The 17,474-nt window shown below is 45.9% G+C and overlaps 1 protein-coding gene across 2 annotated transcripts in view; it reads right to left on the bottom strand.

Moving 5' to 3' along the window:
* The window catches only part of WDR44 (WD repeat domain 44), a 543,349-nt gene that overhangs the window by 252,451 nt on the left and 273,424 nt on the right, over positions 1–17,474 (bottom strand). For both annotated transcript variants that reach the window (XM_078688542.1, XM_078688543.1), the window contains one exon: positions 5,415–5,521. In XM_078688542.1, coding sequence (XP_078544668.1) covers positions 5,415–5,521 — 107 coding nt within the window. The remainder of the gene's footprint in view (positions 1–5,414; positions 5,522–17,474) is intronic.

The following is a 17,474-nucleotide window of genomic DNA, read 5'->3' as shown; positions in this document are numbered from 1 at the left end:
TATTTAACTCCCAGTATTCTCAAACTGCAGGAAGAATGTTATGTTTTGAAATGCTCCATGGGTTGTCAAGTTCAGGTCTGCCTTCCCTGCTGACAACATCTGTGGTGATTCTGTCCTCCAAAATAAATGCTTACCTGATAACTGTCTTCCACAGTGTCTTCATTGCACCAACAACACAACATTGTATTGATGACGATATGGAGCGGTAAATCACGACTACAGAAGGACCCATGAAGACACTACAAGACTCTAAAAACATGAAGTTTGCCAGAGCTGCCTAAATGATATCGATGACCTTTTCTTCTCTGTTAGGCGACAGATCCAGAGGGTAATTTGCAGCACGCCTATCAATGTTACAAATGTTGCATGCTTCCATCAGCGGTCACCGAGGAGCTTGAAGCTGCATGTAGACTTAAAGCCTTAATTTCTACAGTTTCCAACATTGTTGAAGTATTGTGGACAGCACAGGTGGGCACAGTTTCACATTGAGGCGTTGTGTTGTTCTAGTAGCATATGTGTGCAAAGCTCATTGATTGTCCATGTCTCGTATGCATCTTGCAACCAAACCTCGTATTCATAGTTCAAGCAGTTTTTTTTCCAGAGCATCACTTGATACCATCAGTCTGCCACTGTGATCGTGATTTTTAAGTACAAAATTGCTTTATATGGCTGGCATTAACAGCTTACTGACAAACCTGTTTTTAACTTGAGGCAGATACCAAACAATGGGGAGTTCCCTGCTAGAGCCCCTGTTTCAGCTTTTGAGCAAGTTGGTCATTTGACTTTACACACTGCACCCAGCTCTTCAGATGTATTCTTCTGTGTTGTTTGTTTCGTAAGACAGTTGTTTTATGTTACCATGTCACACTTTTTTACTTTCAGCTGTCTGCATCTATGGTGCATCTAAGGTGACAGGCATACCTGAATACATTTCGAGTTTTAATTTTTTTTTTTTTTACACAATTCAGCCAGTCAATGCTGGGTTAACACACTGACCATTAGGTTTTGCTGCCTATACCTATTGTGATACACACAACATTTGAAACATTGATGTTGCATCTCTCCACTTAACTTGATTGTTTTTCCATGCATATTATTGAAGAACTTAATTATTCTGTTATCATGAGCTCAACAGTAGGTGCATGTTAGCCTATAGTTTCAGTTCATACTGTATATAGTTCTTATTTTTAGCCTTTTTAGCATCATCATGCAATCAATCAACACCCCGACCACCATTTCTAGAAATACGAGGGGTACCACCAGTACAGTGGAAGCAATGGTATGATGCATTTTAGATGTACATAGTACCTATCTGTGGACTGAATTACAGACTTGAAAGAAATTCTTGTTGTTACATTCTTTAGAACCTGCTGAAGCTTCTCTGTGATTATTCCCTCTAGAGGTAGCCTGCTAACAGAATTACGACATGAGAATCTGTGTAGATCTGCGCAGCCTCAATAAAAAACTGTGAGTGGAGATTTATCCATTACCCAAAAATGGTTCTCTAAAATTGATCTCGGCTACGCACCATACCATCAGGTGGAGTTGGAAGAGTCTTCAAGACACTTCATCACTTTCAATTCTCCAATTGGCACATTTCAAAACTGTTGCATGCATTTCTGACTGGCATGGCAGCATCAGTTTTTCAAATGATTATATTTGAGCTTCTAGGGAATGTACATAGTGTTGCTGTCTTCCAAGACGATGTCCTTGGGTGTGCTATCAATTTGAAAGACCATGAAAAAACCTATCCAATGAGTTGAAGATTTTTGCTGAGAAAGGGAGTTGTCATAAAAAATGTGAGTTGTGAAAGAAAACCATATAAGTCTTGGTCCATGTTATTACTTGGGAAGGAGTTAAACCAAGCCCAGGTTTGGTAGAACTGTGGTGGATTGCCCCATCCAAAAGGACAAGGATAAACCGCGATCATTCATTGCTTTGTGTGAATTCTATTCCAAGTTCATTCCGAATTATGAATCAAAAATGAATAGTTTAGGGGGTGGCTCTGGCCCAGATCTCCGGACAGCGAAAGGAGAACGATTTGGAGGAGAGCCTTCGACTTGACGACTCGGCTGAGGGAGGGCAGAGATTACGCATTAAAGTCTAGGAATATACCAACTTGACGACTGAGGCTGCCAAGTCACACCATAGAGCCACACTATGTAGAATCGATGATGGCGGTGACAATGATGGCAAACTGTTAGCCTGGCTAGATAGGAGAGATCAGGCCCATCAAGTTGTGGTCTAAATAAGAGTCAGATTCTCACTCCCGCCTCATCGCTTCCCAGGACATAGCAGACGCATTCGTCCAATATTACCAGTCACTCTATAAGTCTCAAACTCCACACGCGGAGGAGGAGGCTTCCTTGCTTTTGCCGGATATCTCTTTGCCCTCGCTCACTGACGAGGAGCGCTTTAACCCTGACCTAGACATCAAAGTCACAGAGGTCAAAAAAGCTATCCAGGACATGCGCTGTGGGAAGGTATCAGGCCCCAACGGCTTGCCCATTGAATTCGTTAAGCTCACGGCGGGTAAGAGGGCACCCTATCTCACCGAAATGTTTTGGAATAGTAAGAAGGGAGGGATACTGCCAGAGGATCAGCGGCTTGCTAATATCGTAGTCATCCAAAAAGTGGGCAAGCCAAGTACCAAATGTTCCTCCTACAGACCCATCTAGCTGCTCAAGACCCACCTAACTGCTCAACTGCGAAGCGAAAATCCTTGTGAAGATCCTTGCTTCCTGGTTGCTCGGGATGATCACCCGTCTGGTCCACCCGGACCAGTCGGGATTTATGCCCGCTAGGAACACCTTCTTTAACTTACGTAGGCTCCATGGAGTATTGTGCAGTGCTGACACAATTAGAGAGGACGCTTTTGTGGTCTCCCTTGACGCTGCTTCCGCATTTGACACCATCGAGTGGCCCTATGTGTTTGCTGTCCTTCATAAGTTGGGTTTTGGGCCCGAGTTTACAAGCTGGGTTGGACTTCTCTACCATCAGCCACTCGCCCAGGTAGTTGTTAACAGGAAATATCCCCATTTCACTCTTATAAGGGGCACCAGGCAGGGATGCCCCTTCGGCTGGGCTGGTAAAATGGAGGCATCAGACTTCCAGACATACGGAAGTACTATTGGGCATCACACCTTGCGACGATAAATCAATGTATGTATAGGCCACAGGACTACCCAGCCTTCCAGGTGGACAGATGGCTCCTCCCGGGAAATAGCTTTGAAGGGGCCCTTTATACAATCGCTGAGACCCGCCCTGACTGTCCCAACTGGAGATGCGGTGCAGGTGTGGAAAGCGGCCACCAAAAGTTTGGGACGGGAGGGGAACTAACACAGCCCACACCACTTTGGCAAAGCAGGAATTGGGCAGGTTGATTCGTCCAAGGGGTTTTGATCGCTGGGATCTTATTGGTATATCCAAGGTGGGTGATGTGTGGAAATCAGGGGAAGTGGTCCCTTTTCCTCGGCTGCGGCAGGAATACGAGTTAGCACAATCGGAATATTTCAGGTATCTCCAAATTAGACTTGCCCTACTGGTGGTTCTCCCTAAAGGTAGTGAACTCCCCGAGTCCTCCCAGCTTGAGGATAGAGTATTAGATGGCGACTTGCCGGAGAAGGCCATATCACTAATTTACAAAAAACTGGTTAACAACACGGCAGATCCACTGACTTACCTGAGGGTTAAGTGGGACCACGATGTAGCGGGTTTAGATGATGACGAACGTTGGCACCGGTGGCCTCCCCCGAGAGGTAGCCATATATTCCAGGTTCCATGAAATGCTCCAGGCTCTGGAGGTACTGTTTTCACATGTCAAGGAATCCACCATGTGCTTTGCAACAAGAGTGTTGAGAAGCTCGGAATTGCACTATTTGTGCTTGGAAAAAAACTCGGAGTTTGCTATTGGGCTGTATAAAAACATTATTGCTATGTATGGCTGAGAAAATATATCCTCCAAAGGGATTATAAGCCTCATGTGTATATTCTTAATGGTGAAAATGTAAATAATGCCACCCTGCACATAGATAGTCCACAGTAGAGCTTTGAGGTGAAACATATACCTGTTAACGCCAATCTCACAGCTGAATTTTTTCTAGGCTTACTATTAATAAAAATGTTTATCTGCTGGATGATGATGATGTTGAAAATTATTTAATTGAAGACACTATTGATGTCCTGGCAAGTGCATGTTGAATAGAGATGTGGTTTGATGCAAAAGAGTTTGATGAAATCATACAATGTTTAAAGTCATATGCTAAAGAAGAATGGCCATTAGAAGAAAAAAATGCTCAAGTCGGTCTTCAACCTTTTACTAAGATAGCTGATGAGTTGACAGTGAAAGACTGTGGCCCTCATTATGATGTCGAGCGGACCGCCACCAACTGTCAATCGGTGGCAGTCCGCCCGACATACAGGGCATCGGCCCGACCGCTGCATTACGGTGCAGGTGGTCAGAGCAATAATGTCAGATGAAAGACCTCCGTCAGGATCCATGATCACGATGGGGCGACGATTGGACTCCAATCCATACAATGAAGGCGGTGCTTGTGCAGGCACCGCTGTAGGGATTATAATGTCCCTTTCCGACTGCCTATTAAAAGCAGTCCCACCACCATGAAAAGGAAGACGGAAACAGACTTTGGTGGACCCCGTCCCGCACGGGCCGCTGCTAAGTGGCCTGATGGGCACATGTAGTGCTCCCCCAAACATCCAAGCGCCTTGAGCCAGACACCACATGGTGCATAGATGTTTACAAAGTGCCTTTTTCTACAGCGACTTGTGATGTGGCCCTTTCCCTGGCAGACCACCATTATAATAAGGGTCTATGTTTTGTTGAGAGGTGCCAGATTAGTACCTCCATTCAATTTGCATAAAGTTTCATTCACAAATGCTCATGAAGGTCATCCATACTGTGCCATAAGAAAAGAATTAGAGTGGTATTTTGGTGGCCAGCCATGCATAATGATACAGTTCTGGAATGCATTATTTGTAGTAGTTCTGAGAAGAGGTTCAAAGTGCATTCTCCCCCTTTGTCTATTCAAATTTCCTTCTACAATCTGAAATAAGTATTGCTAAAGACTATGTTCTATTGTATAAACAGTTCAAAATGTTTCTTGTTTCCCAAACAAGAATAAAATCAAACATGATGACATTTGTGTCCCGGGCCTGCATTTTCGGGACACTGGTCACAATTAAAGTATCATAATCGAACAAGCAGCACTACTAAAGGGTGAACACAGGTGTCTTTCAATTCAAATTTCGAATCCTTCATGTTCTATACCATGATTCTTAGCACAGCAGCCAAGATTCTAGCTTGACTTGTAACTTCCCTTTCTATGGAATAGTTTAATTTTTCAAAAGTGTCTGAGTTATGAAATATAACATTTGTTTAGTGGAAATGCACTTGCCTTCATCTCGGACACTTTTTACTTTATTCACTGCACGTTCGCCGTACTCTTCTGCAATACATTTTGCCCTTTTCACCGATTTACCAAGAAACTTTTTCAGCTGAGTCCTTGAAAAGAGAAAGATAGCCATTTTGATAAACATTCAAGACAACATTCATAAAGGATTAACTGCAATAAGACAATGGGCAGAAAGAGTGCATTTCCAAAGTAAATCTGCACAAAGTCAGCAACTATTAAAATCAAAGAATGGTTTTCAAGACCATTCGATACTGCTGCTCTCTAACTAGGGAAAATGCAGCAAACGTGTAGTGAGTGAATTTGTATCTGTAATTTGGTTGTTTCTATAGCACTTTTGAGAGGCGCTACAGATACATTAGATAAAAGACTGCTAAGAGGCCATAACACCACATGAAGGCTAAACTGGGAAATGGACTTTGAAATTTGCAGTTTACTAAATAAGTTTGAAATTCACAGCAATAGGCTTAGAGGTAACAACTATTGCATCTTAATTGAGACTATTCCAGATTCATGCACTATGCACATGGAGACTGGAATTATGCGATTTTGCGGCCGCAGCATTTTCAGCATAACCTTGGGTTTGCCACATAATCCATCATCCACAGCATACTCTGCAAATTTCCACAAAAAAATGTTTGTAGCTCATATGGATCAAAAGTTACGAAAAATCTGGCAACGCGTGTTGCTGGCAATTGAAAGGCCCTTGGCAAAAGCGGAATGGTCATCTGTATGCTGCATATTGCTGTATGTGGGTGTTAAACTGGTGCAGAGATAAAAGCTTTGGTTAGACAGGGTTAGTAAGTGTCAAAAAAACAAAGTAATACTATCGCAAATTGTGTTGCATAAACTCGAATAATTTGCCTTTTTTGCTATTTAATCTACCCTGCTACATTATTTGGTCCTCCCCTGCACATAACTCCAGTGGCACTGACTATACATCACTCCACCATCTTGTGGTTTGTCTCAGAAAAGCAGCTTATTAGGATTTTTGGGCATTGACAATGAGTGGCGTTCCCCTGACTCATAACCAAAGCCTACAATGCTCACAACAAATCAGCAATCTTTAAATACTATTGCCTATTAAGACAATATATGCAATCGAAAAAAAAAATCCAACCCTCCACTACACTGGGGAGTAGGAATGAGTGTCATGTATCTAGAAAAAACTCGAGCTGGAAACCTATTTTGACTTGTTTTGCAGCGTGAAGCTATTCTAGATATATATATATATACACATTTTTATATTGTGTACATCAATTGCATAGCAGTACTTCACTAATGCTCGTGGGCATGAAGAGCAAGTATTAGCAAAAAGATTGTTCAGTGTAGTCTGTTATCCTAAGGCCCAATGAACTGTTTTGGCATCCAAAAAGTAAAGTTTTCCAAACTGAGTGAGCAGATCACTAAGTGGCTGGCCTTCATGTGTCTGATAATGAAACATTTCAAATAAAGGAGTCCACCTTCATACTTTCCTATTGAAGGTCTTCAATACATTGGCAAAGCAAGTAGGTCTCCCCTATGGGACCTACTGGAAGAGCTGGATCAGTAAAAAGAGAAAAAAAGTAGAATGAGTGGGTCAGGGGAAACACCACAGGTGAGGGGAAGCAACGCATGGAAGTAAAAGCAGAGAGGAAAAGGAATCACCTTTCAGATGGAAGCAACACGAATGGTGCGGGAAAAGAAGCAAATAGCAAGAGAGGTACGTGGGTGGGGGGGGCAAACTGATGAGAGATCGAAACATGAAACTCTGTGGAGAAGCAATTGGATGTGAAAGCAATGCAGACGGTGAGAAGTGAAAAGGCTGACAGCATCATATGGGTGGGGAGAAGCATACAAGGGAGACAGCAGGAACACACATGCACTCCCATGCAGTGCTTAAACAAAGTAAAAGGTAGCACCTGAAAAGCGAGCTATGGAAGGACACAAGTAAAGCATCGATGCTAGGTATAGCATACAAGAATGCACTCAACTATCCATCTTGCAACTGCTCTCTTTATGACTGTCTTTGCCAGGAATTGCAGAGCATGGGAGACCTGAAGATGGAGAGTCTCTGATGGAGTTAGTTTGGCCTAAGGAATAAGTAAATATATCCCTGAAAACCAAATTATGCTACGCCTTTTCTATGCATTTTAATTTTCAATCTTTATTTCGGTCACTTGGACCCTTAAAGATATGCATCAAAGTATTAAAAAACATCGAAATGCTACATGATTAAAATACAAAATTCTTAAAAAACGATCCAATAGACAATGTACATAAAAGTACTAGTGCAAGATAAGAATCAGACTGCTAAAGAGCAAGAAAAGACACAGTTAGCATACTTAATAAAATTAGTTGCAATCCATTCTAATTTGTGATTATCAGTGCATTAGACTTTTAAAGTGCCTGTGCCAGCTCATTGTCAGAGTTCGCAATATAGCGGGTGCGCTTGTGCCACATCGCAGTCAGGAATTTAGCTACCGCAAATACAATCGGAGGAGATAAGTCCGTCTTGAGTATTCTATAAGCTGAGATACATTGCCTGCAACCTAAATTTTTGAGAAGGGGGACAAGCCAATACTTACTGGATTTTTGGTAAGCATTGCAAAAAAACAGGACATGTAGATCGTTTTCAAGCTGATATAAACATGCTGGGCATTGCTTGTTGCAGGAGGGATGAGACCAAGCACTTGTAAATGCTCTTAAAGGGAAGGTGCCATACCTCCACTGCAAGAACAGCTTCCTAGTCAACAGGGCAAATTCCATTGAGGACCTGTTCCAGATAGTAAGCGTCTTTTGATTGGATGAATGAGTTAGTTAGGGACCCCATCCGTTCATTCCCTAGCAAGTTGTTTAGTTTAAAAGTATAGTAATCCTTTGTTAAGTCTTTACGTGAGATCTTACTACAAGCATTATCTGGATCTGACCATAATTCAGGTTTTCCTAGACTTGCAAATGACTTTTTCGCTTGCATTTTGTAAATTTCGAGCAGGGGCGCGGGGTGTTTGAAGGTTGACATCTTTATTACCCTGGCGATACCACCCGTTAACTGAACCAGTTTAAGATTTGCCTTTGTCTGATGTGTATCCCAGGTCATTTTCTGATTGATTGTCACCCCCAAATACTCGAATGTGTGGACCCTCTCGAGCTTCATTGAACCTATGATTGGATTCGGGCGCGTCGTGGTTGGGGAGCATTGATCTTCAGCCCCCTTTTCCCGCTGAACGTCACAAAGCCATAGAGGACACATTGTATCCCCATAGGAGATTTAGACAGCAGCAGCGTGTCATCTGCAAACATGATTGCAGGCACCCTGCTGCCGTTGAGCCTTGGGGCATCTATGTCCTTGATTTCAGTCAGATGGGCGATTACCCCGTTGACAAAGAGGCAAAACAGGGTCGGTGCAAGCACACAACCCTGTCTTACCACCTCTGGCAACGGGGAATCTCGCCGAGAGAAGCCCATTCCTGCCACATCTGACGCGTGCAAAGTTATCTTGATGAAGTCTCATCGGTATATTTAGAAGATCAGATGGAATGCCCAACTCTCCTAGCACGGTCCACAACCTATCCCGTGGCACCAAATCGAAGGCGGCACGCAAATCCGCGAAGACCGTATATAGGTTGCTGCCCTCGATTGTTACGGTTTTCCAGAATAGTAGGTTAAAACGGAAAATCTGGTCCGTGGTTGAGGTCTTCTTTCTAAAACCTGCCTGGTAAGGGCTCAAAATGGAGAACTCTTCAATCCAGTCCTGGAGGCGATCTATGCAGATTATGGGTTAAAAAATAAAGGTGGACGTTTTATAGTTTGATTTATTTGAAATCTTCGATAGGTGCATAACACCACCTTGAAGCAATGTAATTAAGTATGACGGTTGAACCTTAAATCTCTGAATATCTAATGAAAATCGCACATTTAACGTCAAGTGTTTACGAGCACTGACAATTGCAGCGATATAGTGTTACAGGATATTTAACGCATGCACTTTCTACTGTTGTTTATCTTCTACAGCACAGTGTAGTGACTGCCATATTAAACATCCTAAATAAATAAAGAGATGTACTAAGCATATGTCCAAAAGGCATGTGGGTAAATAGGGCACAGGATGTTTAAACATGTTTAATATCCTTAACGAGGGAATGTATGACTGGAATTTACAATAGTATTCAGCTGTCTATACACTTTATATAGATAATAGTTCATACAAATGGGCTCAAAAAGATGCATAGCTCAGTGAGAATATAACAAATGTCAGCAAGTATTGTTGTACAGATGGTGGAAAACGCGGTAGGCGCTAGCCTCACACACTACTTTAACTGGTCTTTGTAACTCCTTAGGGCTATGGAGGACTCATGCATCTTTGCAGGAGATTCACATACCTGCGAGGATGCTAAACTGACAAAATTGGAAATATTTTCAATCTGTGAACTACATTTCTTGCTTTGAAGAGCTTTTGAGACAGAAAGTGAAAAACAGGGGGCATGGAACGGCATAACTACTTTGGCTTTCTTCTGAACTTTGAGCTGGAAATCGACATGAGTTACACGTTACACTGTTACAGCTAACTGTTGGTATCTTAATGTTCCACCCAAAGTACAGGCATCTGGTTAGAGTGAAGGTGTTAAGAAGCTCCAAAGATGTGATGTGATGTGTGTGCATAAAGTATTGCTTCTCCAAAACGATTTGCACCTGGCTGAATAGAGGGAGTCCGGATTTATGGAACAAAAGTCCAGTGGCAGATGTTATATTCTGGTATCTGCTCTTATATAGCGCAACGACTCACTTCCGAAGGAGTTCCTCGGCACTTGCTACTCAGTGGCGGCACAGAAGAATAACAAGCACTGGCAAAGCCAATAGGTCTCGCTTTTGGGACAAATTGGCTTTGCCAATGCCTTTGGGGATGCTGTAAAGAATCAGCAGGAAACATTTCTTGCTGATGCTGTGCTGTATGGCCAAAAGGGAAAGAAAGAAAAAAGTCACGAATACACAGCTGTCAGCGGGTGCATCATTTTGTAGGCACTCACATGTGCTATCATAGAAGGGCACATGCATCACCAAGCATGTGTGCGCCTACGAAATGATGTGGGTGCCATTTTATTTATTTTTTATACCAAAGCAACATGGATCTGGAAAAAAGAAATAAATGAAGTCGTAATAACGCAAAAGCACTTTTTTTTCCGAAAATGGAGGGGGGGGGCACACAATTTCTTGTCTTGCCCTTCAAAAAAATATATATATATTTATTTATTTTTATAAATTAGAAAGCATGGTTTGGAGGGCATCAAAGGCTGGTGGGTGGGAGAAGGGGGCGGGGGGGAAGCAGTCCACAAGGAAACGAGCAAAATGAAGGGTGGGGGTAGATGCACACAAGAGAGAGAAAACCATAGAGATGAGGGGAGAAGAAAACGAGGGAGAGTGAATCATTTATTACAAAAAAAGCACATGGGAGAGAAAGAGCAACATGAAGCACAGGATGAAGACAAGCACACAAAGGAGACAGCTGGAAAAAGTATCCACTATCACAGAGTGCTGGTGGGTGGGAGGGGGGGGGGGCAGTCCACAAGGAAACGAGCAAATTGAAGGGTGTGGGTAGACGCACACAAGAGAGAGAAAACCATAGAGGTGAGGGGAGAAGAAAACGAGGGAGAGTGAATCATTTATTACAAAAAAAGCACATGGGCGAGAAAGAGCAACATGAAGCACAGGATGAAGACAAGCACACAAAGGAGACAGCTAGAAAACGTATCCACTATCACAGAGTGCTTAATCAAATAGACAAGCGAGAAAAGCCAGAAACACCAGGGGTGCGGGGAAGCAGATTGCCTTCAAGCATATGGGGAAAGCGAGGCACTACAGAAAGGCGAGCGCGCGTGAATAATTAGGGGAGGACAAATGCAGACACGGCCTGGGGGAAGCTTGTGGGAGGGAGGCTGGTGGCATTGTGCACGCGCTCATGTGCACTGCATCAAATCGCCAATGGTTAAACTCTCGTTAAGCCACAATATAGCTCGCCAGCAATGCGCAAGCGCATCAGCAGGCAAGCCCTAAAAACACCCAGGTTTTTAAGAGTTTCTTTAAACTTGGGGAAGTCAGGACAGGAGCAAATCTGCAAAGGGAGTTTGTTCCTGTGGAATGGGACCAGATAAGAGAAGGAACGGCCCCCAAATCACAGTACGAATGCGAGGTATCTTCAAGAGTGCTTTATTTGTGGAACTGAGCAATCTAGTGGGTTAGAAGGGGCACAGTCTGGAATGGAGATGGGTGGGTAGTGAAAACCTTAGTGCTTTATGGGTCAACAGCAGAGCTTGACAATGACACGTTTCCTGATGGGCAACTAGTGCAAGGCTTTTAAAATGGGTGCGGACGAGGGCTGTGAGTGGAGGTTGCAGATCAATTGTGTTGCTGTATTTTGCGCTACCTGCAGCTTGAACAATAAGGTGTCACTGGCTGCAACTAACAGTGCATTTCAATGGTTGAGACAACAAGTAATTAGCACCTAGACCAGGGTCTGTCTACAAGTAGAAGGAAGCAGAGGAAAGACTTTTTTTAGCAGGTGAACAGAGGCAAAGCAAGTGGCACAGGTAGTGTTAATGTGGTCTTTCATGAAGAGGGTTTGGTCGAGCTTGACACATTCTTTACAACCGGTTTTGGAATTGGGCCACCAGTGCACCAACCAAAGGTCCTGCGATTTGCCAAATAGTACAATCCCGGTTTTCTCGCTGGTCAATTGGAGGCAGTTTTTGGTAATCTGATCAGTGACTTCTCTCATGCAGCTAGCAAAACGAGACTTTACCAGTACCAGGTCTTGCCCACAGTAGATAAGACGTGGGTGGTGTTGGCGTCTGATACAGTCTCAAACTCAAAAGGCTACGTAGACATTAAATAATGTCAGGCCCAGGGAGAACCCAGAGACTACTTTATTAACTAGCAAACTGGGTGATTTTAAGGAGGCTAAACAGATGGTTTGGGTTCAGTTATTAATGAAGTCCCAGAGCCAATGTAGCGCCCTGCCGTATATTCCTGCATCATGCAGTTGGTGGATTAAGACTGCATAGGTAACTGTAACCAGAAGTAACTGGATTTACAGCAAGTAACAGGTTTTACGGCAAGTAACTGGATTGCAAAACACTCACCAGAAACTGCAGCGGAGCCCTGGACGGTGGGGCGAGCTGGGGAGAGGGCTGCTGCTCGACGCTGGACATCGGAGGAGCTGGAGTCCGGGATCCCTTGGAGGCGTCGCTAGGCTCCCGTGACTGCACCGGACCGGTGAGGACCCCACCGCTGGCTACGTCTGGAGATCGCCTTGAGGGCTGTGCTGCCCACAGGAGGGCCACTGGCGAGCTGTGACCCGGCCCATCTCCGCCGGAGTTGAGGAGGCTGTGGTGGCTTCGCTGGGGTCCCGGCACCGCTTGCCACGTCGGAAGATCGCCGTGAGTGTTGGGCTGCTCACGGGAGGGATGCTGTCGCTCTGTGGCTCTGCCCGTCATCGCTGGAGCTGGGGAGAGCGCCCGTGACTGCAACGGACGGACCTGAGGGCGCTCCGGGGACCTGGCAGCCCTGAGGAGAGTGTCTCCACCACGCCACCACCCCTGCAGGCATTGAGGGGTTAGGCTCCGCGGGGCATGACCGGAGCTTGCCAAATCCAGCTCGGTTGGTCTGTCCCCTGCGCCTCTCTGCGTCGACACCTGGGGATGGTCGTGGAGCTGAAGGACGGGCGGACTGGCGGAGAGCGGGCGAGTCTGGGCTTCCCCGCCTGACTGATCTTCGCAGGCTGTGGTCGGCGTGTCCCGCCCGGCCAGGGGAAGGGGAGCTCGTCCTCCGCCTGCAACCGCCATCGTCCTAGGAGTGGGGGAGAGGACTTAGGGATCTGACACGACTCTCCCTCACACACCCGGAACACACCGCTCATCAAGCGTCTGGGGGTGAGCCAGGCAAGGAGGAAGGATCTGCCCTTAATGTCTGCCCTGATCTGCTTGACCCGGTGCACGCACACGTTTCTCTTTGGGACGGGTTGCATGGATGCAATACTTGGGAGCAGTGGCGGTCGGTGAGCCTGTCGATCTGGGCACCACTGCAACGGTGTTATGCTAACGCTGACAAAAAGGTCGTATTTGCCCCGGCGGCTGGGCGTGCAGAGCGCGTGAAGGCTGATTAAGGTATTTACTGTGCCCCAATACTTTTGCTGGATAAGTTACTTATTCTGCCCCACTTATTGATTCATCCTGTAAAAACATATTGTCTTCAAAATGGCCGGGGCCATAAACTGAACACTCTACCCCCGCCTGAACACACGAGGCCCCTCAGCAGCCCCTCGTCAGATAACAAATCAGAGAGAAGACTCCCCTTGGTATGCAGGACCCAGAGCCAGCCGGAATTGAATCTGAAACTGCTCTGCTCGGCTATCAAAACAGCAACAACCAAAAGAGGACTAATGTTTACATCCTCCCCACTTGGTGGCCATCTTTAAAACTACTCTTGCTCTCTTTGGCGGCCATCATGGACTAGTCCTTCTGACTATTATTTACTATCGGTACCAAGGTCTCCACTTAGCCCTGTATGTAAATCTATGTGTTCTTAAGTGTCTGTCTTTTACTGCGGTATTTATTACTATTGTATCTTACACTCTATGTAACTCTAGAGCTCATGATGTGCTTAGGTATCCGCCTTTTACTGCAGTATTATACTACTACTGGTACCCTACATCTTAGGCAACATACACCCATCTTCACTTTTACTCACTGACAGTGCACTGATTCCTACCTCATATTCTACTGCCGTATTTGTTATTGCTGTAACTTGTTTGCACATATATTGGACTCAGTAATTCATTAATATTTTAGCGCTATTCGCATACTGTATATGTGGTAAGCTGCTCCTATCTCACCTTATCCCTATCACTCACTGCTCGCTACCTCATTTAAGTGTTGGTCCTTCGATGTAAGATTTATTTATTTATTTATTTATTGGCATTTATAAAGCGCAACATATACCCTGGGGTGTCTTGGCGCTACCTCACGATGTTGCACTGATTATTATTACTACCTCATTCACTTCGTCTAGTCATATAAGCTGCACCCAGCCACCTTCTACACCTCGACTACACCACTGTTACCTCGTGCATTCTGATGTGTAAATCTGATTCCACCTAAACTGTTCTACCTCTCATATTTTGTACATGGTGTAAGCTGACTTCTACCTCGCATATAGGATACATTATGTAAGCTGCACCTACGCACTGTTGTTCTTGATTCACTGACTTCTACCTCTTACTCATTGGTCACTCAAGTATCACTCCTCTGCACTGTAACTAGCAGCTGACAGTTTTTTGTTGTCGCCCTATCTCCTACACCCAACATCACAGCCGTTCTAAAATGGAGCTCAACGGCACGCACACTTTCAGAATTATCTACCCTCCAACACTCACCAAAAAAGCCACTAAACGTTTTAAACATAACTTCCTGAGATCGCACCCTGAAACACCCTTTGCCGACACCTACTTCTCGCCGGGCAATGGAGCCCTGAATACTGATATCATCTTCCACACCTCACGCAGAGCCCAATGGAGAAAAGCGTTCCTATCCCTACTCACCGTCTCCACCACCAGGAAAACAACTCATAGCCTAACTCTCTCTATCACACCTTCCCACCTCTTCCCTGGCAGGACTACCATTACTATCTACAATAACGGGATTGTCCTAATTCAATCCACGGATAAGAACCTGGAACTACTAGACAACCTGTTCCCCAAGTTCAAAGAACACCTTTCCAAGCTGCGGACCCCCCCCCCAGAACTCCCCCAGCACTACCACCCCTGACGTCGCAGCCCCCACCTACAACATCTACACCCCTAGCACCCCAGTAAATGACCCACCTGCGGTTAACGCCCCACACTCCCCAAGAACAGTCACAAAGGTCTCCACCTCATATACTAGTCGCCCCTCTAACAGGACCCCTCGTACCCCCACTCATACCCCCTCCATCCCTCTCCCCCCGGACATAACAACTCCCACTCACAACACGTCACCATCTGAACGCACCATCGCTCGGAGTTTATCCACCCCCTCCTCCCCTCCCCCCCACAGCAGACCCCTCTCCCTCCCCAGCTCCCTCCCCACTCCCACCCACGAATCTCTCACACCTGACACAATAACTCTCACCCACACACCACCATCTGAACACACCGCCATTTGGAGTTTATCCACCCCCCTCCCATCCCCCCCACGGCGGACACCTCTCCCTCCCCAGCTCCCTCCCCACTCCCACCCAAGACACTCTCACCCTCCCAACAAAAGATACAGAACATACCGCCTCCCTTACCTTAGCATCCCACTCTCTCCCACCTCCTATTCTCAGCCCCCATTACCCTCCTGTCTGCCCCACTGTCTTCAGCCTTCACTCACTCTTCCACTCACCGACACCGTCTCCCACTGACGTCACTACCTATGCCTCCCACCTACCGCCCACTTCACCTACTTCACCCACACCCCACGCCCACAAAAAGGCCCCCACTTTGAATGCCATCCCACTCTTTAGCACCGCAGAACCCCCCAACAATGCTAGTATATCCACCCCCTCGATACCCTGCCCGCTTTCCAGCTCACTACTCAATGATTCACCAATGGCTCTCACCACAAACCCCATCCCCAATCCACCTCCTGACCAGACTTTATCCACCCTCCAGCAAGTCAAAGAGGATATTCTATAAATCAAAAAAGATGTCCACGCAATCAAAGAGCTTCTCTCCTCACAGCCCAGTCTACCTCCCACCATCCCTCTACCCTACAAACGACGCACCCTCCCTACATACCCTCGCCTCCAACGACACCCGCGCTGGCCGACTATCCCCGTTCGCATTAACGCCCACCGCCCCCAGCGTGTCCTCAACCCATTGTCGGACCGTGACTTATGCTCTCTACTACGCTCTTATGGCCCAGGTCCGATAAAACACATACCCAACACACACATCCCCATACCCGCAATTCCTACAAACCCTCTGAGGCTCCCAACACTCAACAACAGAGGTTCCGTCCCTAACAACCTCAGAAAAGTTCCCCTCACATTAGAAAGCTCGACCACCCTTCACTCTCCCAAACTCAAATGCATCTTACTCAATTGCAGATCGGCCCAGAGACACTCCTCCGACATCGCTGATCTCGTCTCAGCTAGGGATCTGGACCTGGCCATTCTAACGGAAACGTGGCTTACTGAAGCCTCTACCCCGATTATGGACATACTAGTCCCCCCCCCAATTATCACATCATTAGGCTGGACAGGTCTCCTGGCAAGACGGGCGGGGGAATTGCATGCATTTTTAGGAGTAACCTCTCCGTTACTAAAATCACCCCCCCCCTCCTTCTCCTCCAGTGAACTCCTCTGCCTCGACATCACCAGCGACGGCAAACAAGCTTGTGCTTTACATCTCATCTATCACCCGCCTGGTGACAATCTCATATTCACCCAACAACTCATGGACATGATCACTTCCAATGCCGGTCGGCAGACAACACAAGTCTACCTGGGGGACTTCAATCTCCACTGGAACGATCAGAAAGACACAGTGGTGAATAGTCTCAAAACTTTCCTTAATGCGCTTGACCTCACCCAAATATGCGATAGACCAACACACGACAAAGGCTCGATACTCGATCTCATCATTGCCAAAGAGAACTCAACACAACTGGAGGCGATTCAACCCTGCGACTGGTCTGATCACCACGTTATCACCTTCTTTATCAATGAAAAAGTTAAACCTATCCCAGTTCAACCAATCAAAACCAAAACATGGAAAAGGGACTTGAAGAACCTTAACCCCTCTACCCTGCCTCCCCACATTGGCAAGCTCCTCCTTCCCCCTTCAGGTGCCTCGGATGTTCAATCACTGATGGACCACTACCTTGACTCTATGAACACTGTAGTCAATGAAGTCGCCCCACTGCAACTGAAGAGAGTCTCCTCCAAAACTTCTAACCCCTGGTATGATGATAGACTCAATGACGACAGGCGTTCTATGCGAATGGCAGAGCGCACCTGGAGATCAGACCCTTCAGCACTACACCTCAAAAG

Source organism: Lissotriton helveticus, chromosome 4_1 (genome assembly GCF_964261635.1).
Source record: "Lissotriton helveticus chromosome 4_1, aLisHel1.1, whole genome shotgun sequence".
NCBI lineage: Eukaryota > Metazoa > Chordata > Amphibia > Caudata > Salamandridae > Lissotriton > Lissotriton helveticus.
Note: the sequence above shows the minus strand (reverse complement) of the source record. Positions and strands in the feature narration are given on the sequence as shown.